The 14138-nt window shown below is 44.7% G+C and overlaps 1 protein-coding gene across 2 annotated transcripts in view; it reads left to right on the top strand.

Moving 5' to 3' along the window:
- The window catches only part of LIN52 (lin-52 DREAM MuvB core complex component), a 68374-nt gene that overhangs the window by 451 nt on the left and 53785 nt on the right, over window positions 1-14138 (top strand). For both annotated transcript variants that reach the window (XM_045017007.1, XR_006579407.1), the window contains exons 2-5: window positions 127-201; window positions 1196-1233; window positions 2562-2628; window positions 7015-7098. In XM_045017007.1, coding sequence (XP_044872942.1) covers window positions 127-201; window positions 1196-1233; window positions 2562-2628; window positions 7015-7098 — 264 coding nt within the window. The remainder of the gene's footprint in view (window positions 1-126; window positions 202-1195; window positions 1234-2561; window positions 2629-7014; window positions 7099-14138) is intronic.

Here is a 14138-nt window from a genome sequence, read left to right as displayed (position 1 = left end):
GCCAGGGCACCCTCACGCCACGGCCCGGGGGCAGTACGGCCGGGGCGCCGCCGAGGCTGCGTGTGACATGCCCGGGTGCGAGGCGGGAGCGGTGTGCGCCGTGTCTGATTGATTGTCTCATTCCAGGGACCGATCTGGAAGCCTCCCTGTTGAGCTTTGAGAAGCTGGACCGAGCATCTCCAGACTTGTGGCCGGAGCAGCGTAAGTCGTGCCTGATTCTCCCCCAGGGCTTGGTGATGTGGGTGGATCCCTCGTGAGGGAGGTAGCAGGAGAAAGCCTCTAGTGTCTCAGTGAGAAGAGGAAAGGCCCCTGGATCATCAGTGTACTGCAGTCCCCCACTTGGGAAGGGGCCTGTGTGCGTCACAGAGTTATGGTCTGGTTGTGCAGGGAGTGGCACCCTCTAGGCTTCATCTGGCCATGTAAATGTAACGCTGGTTTAATGGAAAAAGTGTCCAGCTTGAGCCTCAGTAGATCCAGGATGTCCTCATGGCAGCTTTCTATTGGGGATACTTCTCAGGTTGTGTTCTCTTCACCGATGAATTTAAACTACAATGATCTGTGTTCCATGGTGAGGTGGTTGATATCTAAGTAGTGAGGGCTGATAGGAACACTTCTCAGGACCTCTGTGTAAACTACTAGTCAATAAACTCCATCTGCCTGCTCTTGACACTCCCATGGCAAATCAGCAGGAGTATTCTCCCAAGGAGTATTCTGAATTCTTGTAACTACTGTAGTACTTGCTGCAGTTTCTTGCATGAATTAAAGTGACTAACATTTCACATTTAATGTAGTGAGATGGGATTTCTTATGGCAGGGTGTGCCTGGGGATTTTACCTAGCTACACTGCAGCTGGGAAGTGTAATTCCTAGTTTGATTGGCACATGTGCAGTAGCTCTGTTCAATGTAGCATACAAACATATATCAGCATGGCCACGGCAACTCAGGCTAGTTGTCAATCTATCTGCTTAGGACCTCAGACAGGATTGTATTCAGGCAAGTTGCCTATGACCTCTGTGGTCACGCTGTAATTTTTAGCATGCTAACGCAAGTGTTTATGCCTATCCAAACTGGGAATTATGCTTCACAGCTGCAAGGTAAACGTATCCTTAGATGATGGTTAGTTGTGGCTTCTTTGGAAACAGGAAGGCAATGACATTTCGGTTGTGAATAATACTTTCTCTCTCCTTCTATCCAGTACCAGGTGTTGCTGAATTTGCTGCTTCCTTCAAAAGTGTAAGTGATCTCCTCTAATTGAAACCTGTTTACATTTTCCCCCACTTCTTTCCCCAACTTTGCTATCTTTTGGAAATTCCTATACCCTATACAGATGTTTTGTTCATGAGGTTTCTTAAATCTAGTTTGCTAATGTGTGTGTTTCTATTAAGACCTCTCCTAGATCAGTGGTTTTCAAACTGCGGGTCGCAACCCAGTACTGGGTCATGGAATGTAAGACACTGGGTCGTGGCGACTCTGGTCAGCACTGCTGACCGGGCTGTTAAAAGTCCCGTTGGCAGTGCTGCCCCGCTAAGGCAGGCTCGTTCCTATCTGTCCTGACACTGTGCTGCGCCCCGGAAGTGGCCAGCAGCAAGTCCAGCTCCTAGGAGGGGGATGGGGCTCCACATGCTGCTCCTGCCCCAAGAGCTGGGGTGGGGTGGGGTGTGCATGTGGTCGAGAGCTGCACAGAGCTGCTTGCGCACCTCCGCCTAGGAGCTGGACCTGCTGCTGGCAGTTTCCAGGGCGCAGTGCAGTCTGTTGTGCCAGGACAGGCAGGAAGCCTGCCTTTTCACCCCCGCTGCGCCGCTGATCAGAAGCCGGCCGAGGTAAGCCCATGCCCCAACCCCCTTCCCCAGCCCTAAGCGCCCCCAAACCTGGAGCTCCTCCCTGCACCTCAAACCCCTCATCCCCGGCCCCATCCCAGAGCCTGCACCCCAACCCCCTGCCCCTCCCACAGCTTGAACCCCTCATTCCTGGCCCCACCCCGCAGCCCTCACCCCTGCACCCCAACCCCCTGCCCCTCCAACACCCTGAACACCTCATCCCCAGCTCTGTTGGGTTGCGGGCATCAACAATTTTCTTCAACTGGGTCGGCAGAAAAAAAGTTTGAAAACCGCTGTCCTAGAGAACACACTCTTTTGTGCACGTGTTACTTGTCACAGTCTGTATTTTCTTGCTAGGGTAACTTTTTCCTCTATAAGAGTTTCAGAATTTACAATAAATGTATCTTCTGCTTCATACTGTATATGAAACTTGGAAATGAAAGCTTTAGATCTGAACTTGGTTATTATCAGAAGTATTACTGTCTATATTGCCCTTTGGGAGATAAGGGGGCATTGCATCAAACTTCAGCAGCAGTGGAAAAAAATGCTGGAAAAACAGGACTCAGATACAGAAACACAGCATCTGATGAGGATAGCTCTTTACAGAGTGTCTGGGGTTTAATCCTTAGTCCATTTAATATTATTGTCTGGGTGTCATTATTGCTGGAGATGGTAGCTTTACATCTCCTACAGCAATGCACAAAAATACTTGATTGAGCATGCGTTTTGTTTGTCTTCTGACAGCCTATCACCAATTCTCCTCCCAAATGGATGGCTGAACTAGAAAATGATGATATTGATATGTTAAAGGGTAAGTATGAACTATCAGATAGCAAGCGATGTGGAGACTAAGTAAGTGGAAACTTGAGATCTCAAAGGGAAAGAACCTAAGGTAGTGCCTATTGTGCTGCTTATGCATATAAAAGGAGTGTTAGAAATTTCTGTATTTTCTTAGAAATATCAAGGAACATCACTTTTTTTTCTTTTTTTCTTTTCTGGTTGTCTGTGACCTAAATTTATGTTGGTAGCCCTCTCAGCTCTTAATTGTTAAATCCTCCAGAGTTTTCTTCCCAGATGTTTTAAACAAACAAGTATTTTTTAAAATATCTATTTTATCCTTGTTCTATAGTGTGAGAAGAACTTGTTTCTCTTGTCAGGTTTTATTTTCTTGTTGTTTGTGTAACTGGAAGGCTATGAACTTATCATGATGACGAGATTAATTTTTAATGTAAAACACCCCCAGGAGAAAATACATTCTTACCCCGCTTAAAAAACAGAAAAAGCACAAGCCAATATCTCTTTCTGTGCCAGTTACTCACAGAGTGACAAGAAATCTTGATTTCTGGGGAAGTTCAACTGTGGTTTTTTTTTTTCTTCCCCCCCTCTCCCTTGGCTAAAAATCCTACTAATTCTAATAGGCTAATGAAAGTGGAGCTATTGAAGGGCTTTAGCTCAGATGAATTTTTCTCAGATACAGTCACTGAGTTTCTTTTATTTGGGAGCTATTTGTGGATGTACAGATCTAGAAAACATCAGCAGCTTTGGAAGTGTTCAACAGAGCTCCCCGTGAGCGCATGTACAGTAGAAATAGCTCTTTGAACACAGCTCTACTGCACTGTTTCCAATTTTAGACCTTGGAGATCTCTTCTTCAGTCTGAAGAAACATTTGACTGTACTCCGACACAAACTACAGTGCAAAAGGAGCTGTTTTTGAAAATGGCTCAATTCAACTATGCTCAACTTGGGTTATGTTGCACAGCTTCTAATGGAATTAGGCTAAAGAGCAGTCACAAACTGTTTGATCAAGTCCCTTGGGTACTTCTAACACAATTTGTCCCTGTAGGTGCTGCTACTTCTACTCAAAATGTGAGCTTTGTAAAGGTACCTTCTATGTAGGAGTCTTGCTCCTGCGTGTTGGCTCTTTAGTACAAGGCTAGCAGAACTTTCCTAGCTCTTTGCGGTTTCTTTTACATTTGAGGAAAAGAGTAGCTGAGTGTACAATGAGCTAGTCGCCATCTGCCAGTCTCTGCAGAGAAAATGCTGCATTCTGAGGGTACATCTATACTACCCGCCGGATTGGCGGGTAGTAATCAGTCTATCGGGGATCGATTTATTGCATCTTGTCTAGACACGATAAATCGATCAGCAAATCAATGCCTGTACTCCACCTCGGCAGGAAGAGTAAGCAGCGTCGACAGGGGAGCCGCGGCAGTCAACTCACCACCGTGAGGATGGCCAGGTAAGTCATAGAATATCAGGGTTGGAAGGGACCTCAGGAGGTCATCTAGTCCAACCCCCTGCTCAGAGCAGGACCAATCCCCAGACAGACTCTTGCCCCAGATCCCTGAATGGCCCCCTCAAGGATTGAACTCACAACCGTGGGTTTAGCAAGCCAATGCTCAAATCACTGAGCTATCCCTCCCCTAAGATACTTCGACTGCTGAAGTTGCATATCTTAGATCGATCCTCCCCCCCCCCAGTGTAGACCAGCCCTGTTTCTGCTAAAATGGTCAGCGGCGATTTAATTTATGTGACCATTCAAATGGTCAACTTAAATTTCAAAGTTAATTGCCCTCAATGACTGTTTTGCACCTGTCAGAACTACTGTTTCAGACAGTCTGCAGGGGGGTATATCTTTATTAGGGGGAAAGGATGTTGTTAATGTACCTTCAGAATATAAGAATGGGTCAGACCAGTGGTCCATCTAGCCCAGTATCCTGTCTTCTGACAGTAGCCTACGCCAGGTGCTTCAGAGAGAATAAACAGAACATGCAGTTTTCAAGTGCATCCCCTGTCCTCCACTCCCAGCTTCTGGCAGTCAGAGGCTAGGGACACCCAGAGCATGACGTTGCATCCCTGACCATCTTGGCTAATAAGTATTGATGGACGTATCCTACATGAACTTATATAATTCTTTTTCGAATCTCGTTATAGTTTGGGCCTTCTGTACATCCCCAGGCAAAGAGTTCTACAGGTTGACTGTGCATTGTGTGAAGAAGTACCTCCTTTTGTTTGTTTTAAACCTGCTGCCTATAAATTTCACTGGGTGACTCCTGGTTCTTGTGTTATATGAAGAAGTAAATAACACTTCCTTATTTACTTCCTCCATACCATTCATGATTTTATAGACCTCTATCATATCCCACCTTAGTCATCTCTTTTCTATGCTGAAAAGTCCCAGTCTTTTTAATCTCTCCTCATATGGAAGCTGTTCCATATTCGTAATCATTTTTGTTGTCCTTCTCTGTATCTTTTCCAGTTAAAATGTATCTTTTTTTTTGAGATGGGGCAACCAGAACTGCACGTCGTATTCAAGGTGTGGGGGTACTGTGGATTTATACAGAGGCATTATATTTTCTGTCTTCTTATCTATCCCTCTCCTACTGGTTCCTAATATTCTGTTAGCTTTTTTGACTGCTGCTGCACAGTGAGTGGATGTTTTCAGAGAACTATCTATACCTTTTTACACCCACCAAATCAATTAGCCTTGACTCATGTTTTCAATGTTCTGTTCACAACCATATTACTAGAAATATCTCTTAAATGAAATCTTAAATTCTGCAACAATCATTTGATGACTGATATAGTTACATGATGGATAACACAAAGCAAATAATGGTTATGAATAAGTTAATCGAATGTTTTCGCATAATAAACTTAAAATACAGCCTGTATCTTAAAGTTTACAACGTACAAGTCAGTTACTAATTTTGTTTTATTTTTTTCAAGCCTCTGAGCTAATGTTTCATTTTTTAAATTTTTTTTTCCTGGAGGACTTGAAGATGTCAGAGGGGTAATTTTTTAATCCGTAAACTAACAGACTGACTTGTGAGAGCTCAATTAATTTGATCTAAAAGTAAATGATTCTGCAGAAAATAGTTGTATGATTATGTAACAGATCTAATCTCTCCTTTTAAGTACAATGCTGGTTGTGCTATGGAACCGCTATGATGTTACTACTGTCTCCAAAAGTACAAAATCTACAGGACTTTGATTCCTATTGAAAACATTGGTTGTCGAGTTAAACATTTTTGTTAATTTGTGTCTGTTTCCTTCTCAAGCTTCAAACTTGTTTACTCCCAAAATAATAAAATATATGATGGCAAAACAATAGCAAAGCAAAAAGGTGAATAATTCTTCCGGTATGGCTCTGGTTCAGTCACATAGGAGATACTGAGTTCACCTCCATATGCCATACAGGTATTAACGTTGTAGGGAGCTCAGGCAAGAGCAACAAAACAGTCAGGTATGCAGCGAAATTAATTTGTCCAAAGAGCGAAAGTATTCATAATTAATAAGTGGTGGTACAGTTAAGGTGTGTGTCTAAGATGAGAAGAGAGCAGAATATCTACAGACATTTCCCTGGTGTTTACATCCTTCTTGGAGAACTTAGTATGGTATAACAAGGAGTAGTGGGATGAAATGAAGAGAAACAAACATCCAAGAAATGTGAGAATTTCCTGACAGTGAGACACATCAGGTTATAGAAACACCACCTCAGTGGAAGTGTTGCCTCAGTGCATGCGATAGTCAAACTTAGAGTAGACAAAATGCACTTTAAAATAAACAGTAGGGAAAAAGTGTGCACTAGAAGAAGGGTGGGTTACAGGAGTAAGTCTCTTCCCTCTGTCTGTAGCGGGTAGGCAGCCTATGGCACGCATGCCAAAGGCGGCACACGAGCTGATTTTTTCAGTGGCACTCTCACTGCCTGGGTCCTGGCCACCGGTCCGGGGAGCTCTGCATTTTAATTTAATTTTAAATGAAGCTTCTTGAACATTTTTAAAACCTTATTTACTTCTCATACAACAATGGTTTAGTTATTATAGACTTTTAAAGAAAAAGATCTCCTAAAACTGTTAAAATGTATTACTGGCACGCAAAACCTTAAATTAGAGTGAATAAATGAAGACTCGGCACACCACTTATGAAAGGTTGCCGACCCCTGGTCTATAGTTTTGTAATCCATTCAGATTTAGCCACCCACACTGGGAATTCCAAATAAGGAATCTATGGGCCTGCACTATTTCCCTGTTATCCAGATGTGAGGAGGACTACTGAACATAATCTGTCTCCAAGGGGCAGAGTGAGCACATCAACGATATGACCTGAAGGCTCTTTGCTAAATAGCTATTATGGCTTAGTTGCCACTAGAGGGCAACAGACAGTGTTAAAAATCACATTTTTTTTTTTTTTTTAGAGTTGGGGAGCCTTACCACAGCAAACCTAATGGAGAAGGTTCGAGGCCTGCAGAACCTGGCTTATCAGCTAGGACTGGATGAATGTAAGTACTATAGACATTCATTAATGGCTTCATAGTTAATTTCCTCTTTTCAGACATTTAACTTGCTCTATCCAGATCTGCAGTTCTCTTTAGCTAGAAAAGTATATATATTTTTAGGAGTTGCTGCTTTCCCAAACATTTGCAACAGTGCATTAGGAAACCGTTCTCTGGTAAGAGGCGTACTTTATTTTAATGTCATTACGCAGTTGTCTAAAACATGTCTGTTATAGACACATGTGAGTTAATGTTGCAGGAACCTCAAGTTTAAAATTTCTCAACCTTTGTGGATTTCAGCTTCCATCCTGATGTTGCATTAAAGCTTATTCCTGTAGTAAATGTATTACTGTGTTGTGTGCCTACACACTCTTCCATAGCTGCATCTGCTGCAAAATAATGAGAAGGGAGACTGCTTGTCCACCCTTATGCTTTACATTTGCAGGGGCAACCAGTCATAGAGGAGATGCAGTAGAACCTCAGTTACAAACACCTCAGGAATGGCGGTTGTTCATAACTGAAATGTTCATAACTCTGAACAGAATGTTATGGTAGTGACGGGTTTGGTCACAGAGACCCCCTTGGGACTGTCACCTGAGTGCTGAGATTATTGCTGAGCCCGTTTTCCCTGCCAGCTTGGGACTCCAGAACCCTGCCTTGTTGAGCCAGACACGCTAGCCTGCTGCAACACAGATCCACGTCTGGTCCACACCCCCAAAGCTGCAGACTTTAACCAAAAACTACTCAGCAGGTCGCTTATCTCCAGCACGCAGACACCCAGTTCTCAATGGGATCCAAACACAAAATAAATCCATTTTACTCTGTATAAAGCTTATACAGGGTAAGCTCATAAATTGTCTGCCCTCTATCAGGGCCGGCTCCAGGCCCCATCACGCCAAGCGCGTGCTTGGGGCGGCATGCTGCGGGGAGCGCTCTGCCGGTCGCCGGGAGGGCGGCAGGCGGCTCCGGTGGACCTACCGCAGGCGTGCCTGCGGAGGGTCCGCTGGTCCCGCGGCTCCAGTCGACCTCCCGCAGGCATGCCTGCGGATGCTCCACCGGAGCCGCGGGACCAGCGGACCCTCCGCAGGCACGTCTGCAGGAGGTCCACCGGAGCTGCGGGACCGGTGACCGGCAGAGCGCCCCCCACGGCGCCATGCTTGGGGCGGCGAAATTGCTAGAGCCGCCCCTGCCCTCTATAACACTGATAGAGAGATATGCACAGCTGTTTACTCCCTCAGGTATTAATCACTTACTCTGGGTTCATTAATAAACAAATCCTACTTTTTATACTTAATAAAATCACTTAAGTGGCTTCAAGTAATAACAGATAGAACAAAGTAAGTCACCAAACAAAATAAAGCAAAAACATGCAAGTACCATGGAGCCTTTTCTGTGTCTAGCTCAGAGATGGGCCATTGAAAACCTTTAGTGAGCTGTACTTTTTTAGGAGCTACATATTTTTAGGCAAATGCTCCTAGATGGGTTGTAGGTAGTGTGGATCGAACCTGGGCGATCGGAGCTTAATTCATCAACCTCCACTATCTCAGTTAAAAGACCCAGATATCTTAGCCAAGACTGCAACAGAGTCATGGATCCCTATTCGGCCTAATCACCATGAGAGGGGGACAGAGTGCCACACCGGGTAGACATAGTTTACAATTGCATAACTCAGATTTTTTTATTATAATACAGCATGTTCACATACAGTTAACTGTGTAAAAAGCAAAGTGTTTATAAAAGCCCCTTGCAGCACAGCCTTTAAATGGGCATTGAGGGAAACAGTTTAAACATACATCTTTCACAAACCTTTTTTTAGTATGCAGAAGACTAGGGGATTAATAAATGAAAATATCAACAATAAAAACATCTTAATGTGTTTTCACTGCCATTCACGGTCTTTGCCTCAGCTCTGCTTCCCTGTGGCAGAGTTTGGGATTAGGAGAAAGAGCCCATGAGTCAGGTTGCAATACCCCTGAGGTTTGGCTTGGCTGCCCTTCTGTTATGCCAGTTGGGAAGGAATTACTGCCCCTCTATTGGCAGAGATGGAGTGAAGTGGAATTGTATGAGGCACCAGCAGCTTTACTCAGGCCTTGGCTACACTTGCAAGTTAGAGCACATTAAATCAGCCCCAGGCACTCTAACTCCTGAGGTATCCACACTGGCAAGGCACGTAGAGCACCTGGACTCTGTAGCTGGAGTGCTCCTGGTAATCCACCTCCACGAGAAGGATAAAGCTTGCTGCGCCCTGGCTGAAACAGCCCGGTGTCAGTGTGGATGATGTGTTGCATCACTGCACTGTGATTCGCCTCTGGAAATGTCCCATAATCCCCTGAAGTCAAGTGGCCACTCTTGTCATTGTTTTGAACTTGGCTACAGGCATGCAAATATCCCCTTTCAAAGCTCTGTTTTTGACAGCCGGCATGCTTATCTGCTGTGGGACAAAGCAAACCATTACTGTGGAATGCTCCTGGTGCAGAGGGTGTGTGTGTGTGTGTGTGTGTGTGTGTGTGTGTGAGAGAGGCAGGGGTGGGGGCTGATATCTTGGTTTCCCCCTTCCCTCTGCCGCTGTCTGAACTTACAAGACAGCATGTTGACGCTCTGCTGCCCAAAATACAGTCTCTCCCCCCACATACACGCAACACACTCCCTGTCACATTCCACCCACTTCCGCCTCCCCCACCCCCATTTCAAAAGTATGATGCAGCCACTTGCACACTGGGATAGCTACCAGAATGCATTGCTTTCTGTGGCATTGCAAGAGCTGCTAATGTGGCCACGCCACTGCGCTTGCAGCTGGCAGTGTGAACACACATCATTGCTTTCCCTGTTGTGGTCTCCGAGGGCTGCTTTAACTCCTGGCATTCTACATCTGCAAGTGTAGCCATGCCCTCAGAGACTGCACCCCTCAGCCAGCCAGATCACTTTAATTTTTTTTTCTGGAACTGAGAGTCCCATCTGAGGGCAAACTAAATAAAATGATCTAAAGTGTTGGATGGGTTGGAGGACTGGATGGAGCTCAGAGGCTGACAGCCCACCTCTGTTGTAAGTGCTATTGTAATACAAATAATTAAAATAAATTAGTACTGTGCTCCGAACAGTTTGGAAGAGGTGAATTACATCTTTTTGCTCAACTGGCTTATAAAATCCAAGGATGGAACTGATCTTTTGGGGAAAAAAAAAACAACAACAAAAACCCAACATAACCTGTACTTTATCTGTGGGTTTCTAGGATTGATGTCCTTTTCCCTCATGTATACTTTCATTCTTCCTTCCTAGGGCTTATGTTTTATAGCACAGTCAACAATACTGCTAAAGACCTTTACAGATCCAAAATATTCTGTAGTAGTAAGTTGAGAAGCTTCATGTAGCATTTACCCTCCTTCCTATTTTTTTTCAAATGATCTTTGCAGTCCAGCCCAGTGCTTCTATGAATTACCTGGCAGGGCCAGTAATAAACATTACTAAATGGTGTGGTAGGAATCACCAGCTGGTACTGTTGCACAGAGTCTTAAAAAGTTCTTTTTCTTAGTTTGCCAGCAAATTTTTAGTCTCCGAAGGAATGCTCTGGTGGTGGTTTCTGATTCAGATTGTTTGGGAAAGCTGTGAGTTTCTATTTGTTAATGTAACTAGAGTCAGTTCTCGATGCAGATTTGCTCCCTGGGAGCCAGACACTGGTTTTTGGGTGGAGATTCATGAAAGGAGGGGATTGCCTGGGTCCCATTTGACCATCTCTCTTCCATGACTGGTATATGTATGTGTAAATAAAACAAGTTGCACTAAGAATGTTCTTGTGTTCCATGTTGCTGATTTCTCCCCATATTAGGAATCCAAACAATACCTTCTCCTACTGCTGAAATGTAGCCACTCTTGACTTTCTGCACAATGCCTAATTAACTTGTGGAATTCTCTGCCATATGCTATTATTGAAGCCAAGACTTAGCAAGACTCAAAAGATTAATGTCTGTATGGTTAATGTGGAAAATATGTAGGTGTTACCTAGGATCTTTAAAAAACAGCCCAAGAAAGTGCTGCCTAGAATTAGGAACAAAATCTTTTGTCTGGGGTAGGTTCTTCCTTATATCTTTGTTAATATATCTTACATCTTTTTCTGAAGCCTCGTGTTGGAGACATGATACTGGCCTAGTTGGATCATTGATCAAACTGGACAGAGGTGGTCTTAGGAAATGCCACTGCTATCTAATACCCATATTTCATTACTAACAATAGGGAAAGACAAAGTGAAGAATCCTATATCTTTAAAGTACAAGGGCATTTGGGGAAGCAGAATGTTACCTAACCTGCAAGGAGGCTGGGACATCACAGTTAACACTTGCAAAAAGGGTCTTAGGTTCTCAAATCTTTAGGGGTCGGACACATCCCCAGGGGATGCTCTGACTTCCAGGGTTTCACTTGGGGGTGCTGTCAGTTTCGGGGAAGATAGGGTAGGGGATAGACAGAGGGGACTCTTGCCTGTCTGCACTGAATCTCGTATTCCCTCCAAAGAGCCTCTCCCTCTAGCTGTCCCTTTTAGTGAAAACTGCTTGCTGCCAGCCCCCACTCCTTTTCCTCTCTGCAGGAAGCTGCAAGGGGGGGTAGTACATTTCTCTGGCCAAAGCTGTAGTCTTGGAATCTGTCCTGAAGAGCAGGCTGTCTCCTACTTGCTTGGGGAAATGGGACTACTTAATTGCTGTACTGGGAGCTATAGGAGAGGATTTATTCTTGCAGAGGGGAAGAAGCTAGTGTAAAGGGGCAGGATCACACGTTGGGAGCAGGGAGAGTGGTAAGTGCCAGGATGAGTACATTTGTTGTCAGTTTCTCAGTGCTAGTTTATTGAAGAGAAGGACGCCCATTCTTAATGTGTCAAGCTTTAAAGATTGAGCTAGCAACTACTGAATTTGTCTTTACTGAAAGGTGGCCCCTCCAGCCGCATATCACTCCTAGCATTGTGTTGGGACATTGGGATGAATACTCAACCAGAAGGAAGAGCGGCCCCCACTGAGTCATTCCTACTACTGTATGCTGCAGAGTGCCCTCTAGCACTGCATTGGGGGTCTACAGATTCAGTGTGTCACTTTGAGTCACCATACACTACACTGCACTTAGACTTCCAGGGAGGTCTTTCTGTTTACTTTGGGTATTCGTGGAGATCCACCTGCCATGGTGTCTGTGTTGTCTCCCACCCAAGTGCAGACCCAGATCTAATGAGGAGAGACCAGGATGAATTGGAAGATTCGTAGTAATTCACCCATTTTCCTAGAAAATTAGTTGTGTAGTCTTGCATCTGCCTTTGCTTGCCGGAAGCCCATAAAGTACCATGCTGTGACTTGCACCCTGCTAAGAACACCAAAAATTAAAAAATACAATGTACTTAGCCCTGTGGCTCCAGAAAACAACAGAGCAGGCCGCTCCTCAGGTGCTGCTGGAATGAGAGTTGGTACATCTACTCCTGTTGGCAGGAGTACTGGGTTCAGCCTATCATCGTGTTGATCATAAAATATCCTCTACAGTATTAGCTACCAGACAAACCTGGGCAAGTTTAGCTAGAAAATTTAAATTCATTTCCTTCTCACATATTTATGCTGTACTTTGGAGCAACTCCTTGTTGTAGTGACAATAAACTGTTAATGGGGAGAGAATGGATGGATAAGGGGAAATTTGGGTGTCTCAGATGATCTCAGAGGAGTAGTTTCTGCCATTCCAAGCACTTCAACAATACAACCTACCTGGTTCAGCTGCATGGCGCTACCTGCAGCTTAAGCATTTCTTGAAGGACATATTGGGCCTATTGTACTGGGAGCCTCAGAGAATCCATATTCTAGTGGAGTGTGCTCCATAAGTTCACCTGACCAGCTACATCCTGTTACGACTTCCTGGCCCAAAAGACCCTCCCTAATTTAGATTGCCTGCACGAGGCCTGGAATAAAGATTTGTGTATCTCCTTGAGCCCTAGACAATGGGGAAGTTCCCTGCAAAACAATAAAAACGCTACAATTGATCTACTGAATCAGCCTTCATTGTAGAAGATTATATTTCGTTCACCTTGGCCCCTACATAAGTTACAATGCCTGGGCCTTTGCTAAAACAGACAGCTGCTGGATTTCCGGGTCTCCCAGAGCCACACTGGCTAACATGTTTTGGGGTTGTCTCAGGATACAGTCCTTTTGGCTAAGAGTAGATGAGGATTCATATGAATGGATACCTTTTAAAAATTACTTCCCAGAACTCCTTTTGGGATGTATCCCATCATCTTGGGAACACTTCAGCTCATGGAGAGCTTGGTTCTCTAGAGCAGGGCTCGTAGCCAAATGATTTGTATTGCTTAGATGGAAGAGCAGACAGCCTTCAGGTATGGAAGCTTAGCATAGCTAGTTGGCTGACCTGGTAGCTAAAGAGCAGATAAGGGCCTCAAGAAGAGGAACCTCAAAGAAATTTGAAAAGATTTGGTCTGACCTCTTAGAACTCTTTGATTAATTCCTAGCAGATGGAAACGGAGATGTCCCTCTCCTTGACCCATCCTTCCCCCTCCCTTCCCATTCCTCTTTTAAGAGCATGTGGTTTGGGTGGAATTAGCGGTAACTGTGAATCTGTAGTGAGTAGAGTTGAGAGGTGCAATATGCTGGAAGCACTGACTGGTGCAGTCACTCTCCCCCCCTCCGCCTGCCCAAAGGAGACCCTGGTGGCCTCAGCATCTCTGGGCCAATGTGATTATGCACGTATCTTCACCCTCCTATTTAGACTGTACTATGCCATAACCTTTGCCGGGGGGTTGTTCATGGAGGCACTTAGTATCTACAGAATAGAAAGACTACTGTTAGAGCATGCTGTTTATTCATAGTCACTGTTGCATAGTGGGTTGATCTACAGCAGTGTAGTGGGAGGCTAGGGTGAAGAAAGGGTCATCTCTGAGTTTCTACATAGTATCATCACTCTCAACAAGAATCTTCTCCTTTGCCCTTCTCCTGTTTTCTGCCTCCCTACATCTGTCTGCCTCACGGAGGAGTCACTCGTCATCTCATTTCAGCCTTGCCTGAAACCTCTTTCTCCCT

Source organism: Mauremys mutica, chromosome 4, assembly GCF_020497125.1.
Source record: "Mauremys mutica isolate MM-2020 ecotype Southern chromosome 4, ASM2049712v1, whole genome shotgun sequence".
NCBI lineage: Eukaryota > Metazoa > Chordata > Testudines > Geoemydidae > Mauremys > Mauremys mutica.
Note: the sequence above shows the minus strand (reverse complement) of the source record. Positions and strands in the feature narration are given on the sequence as shown.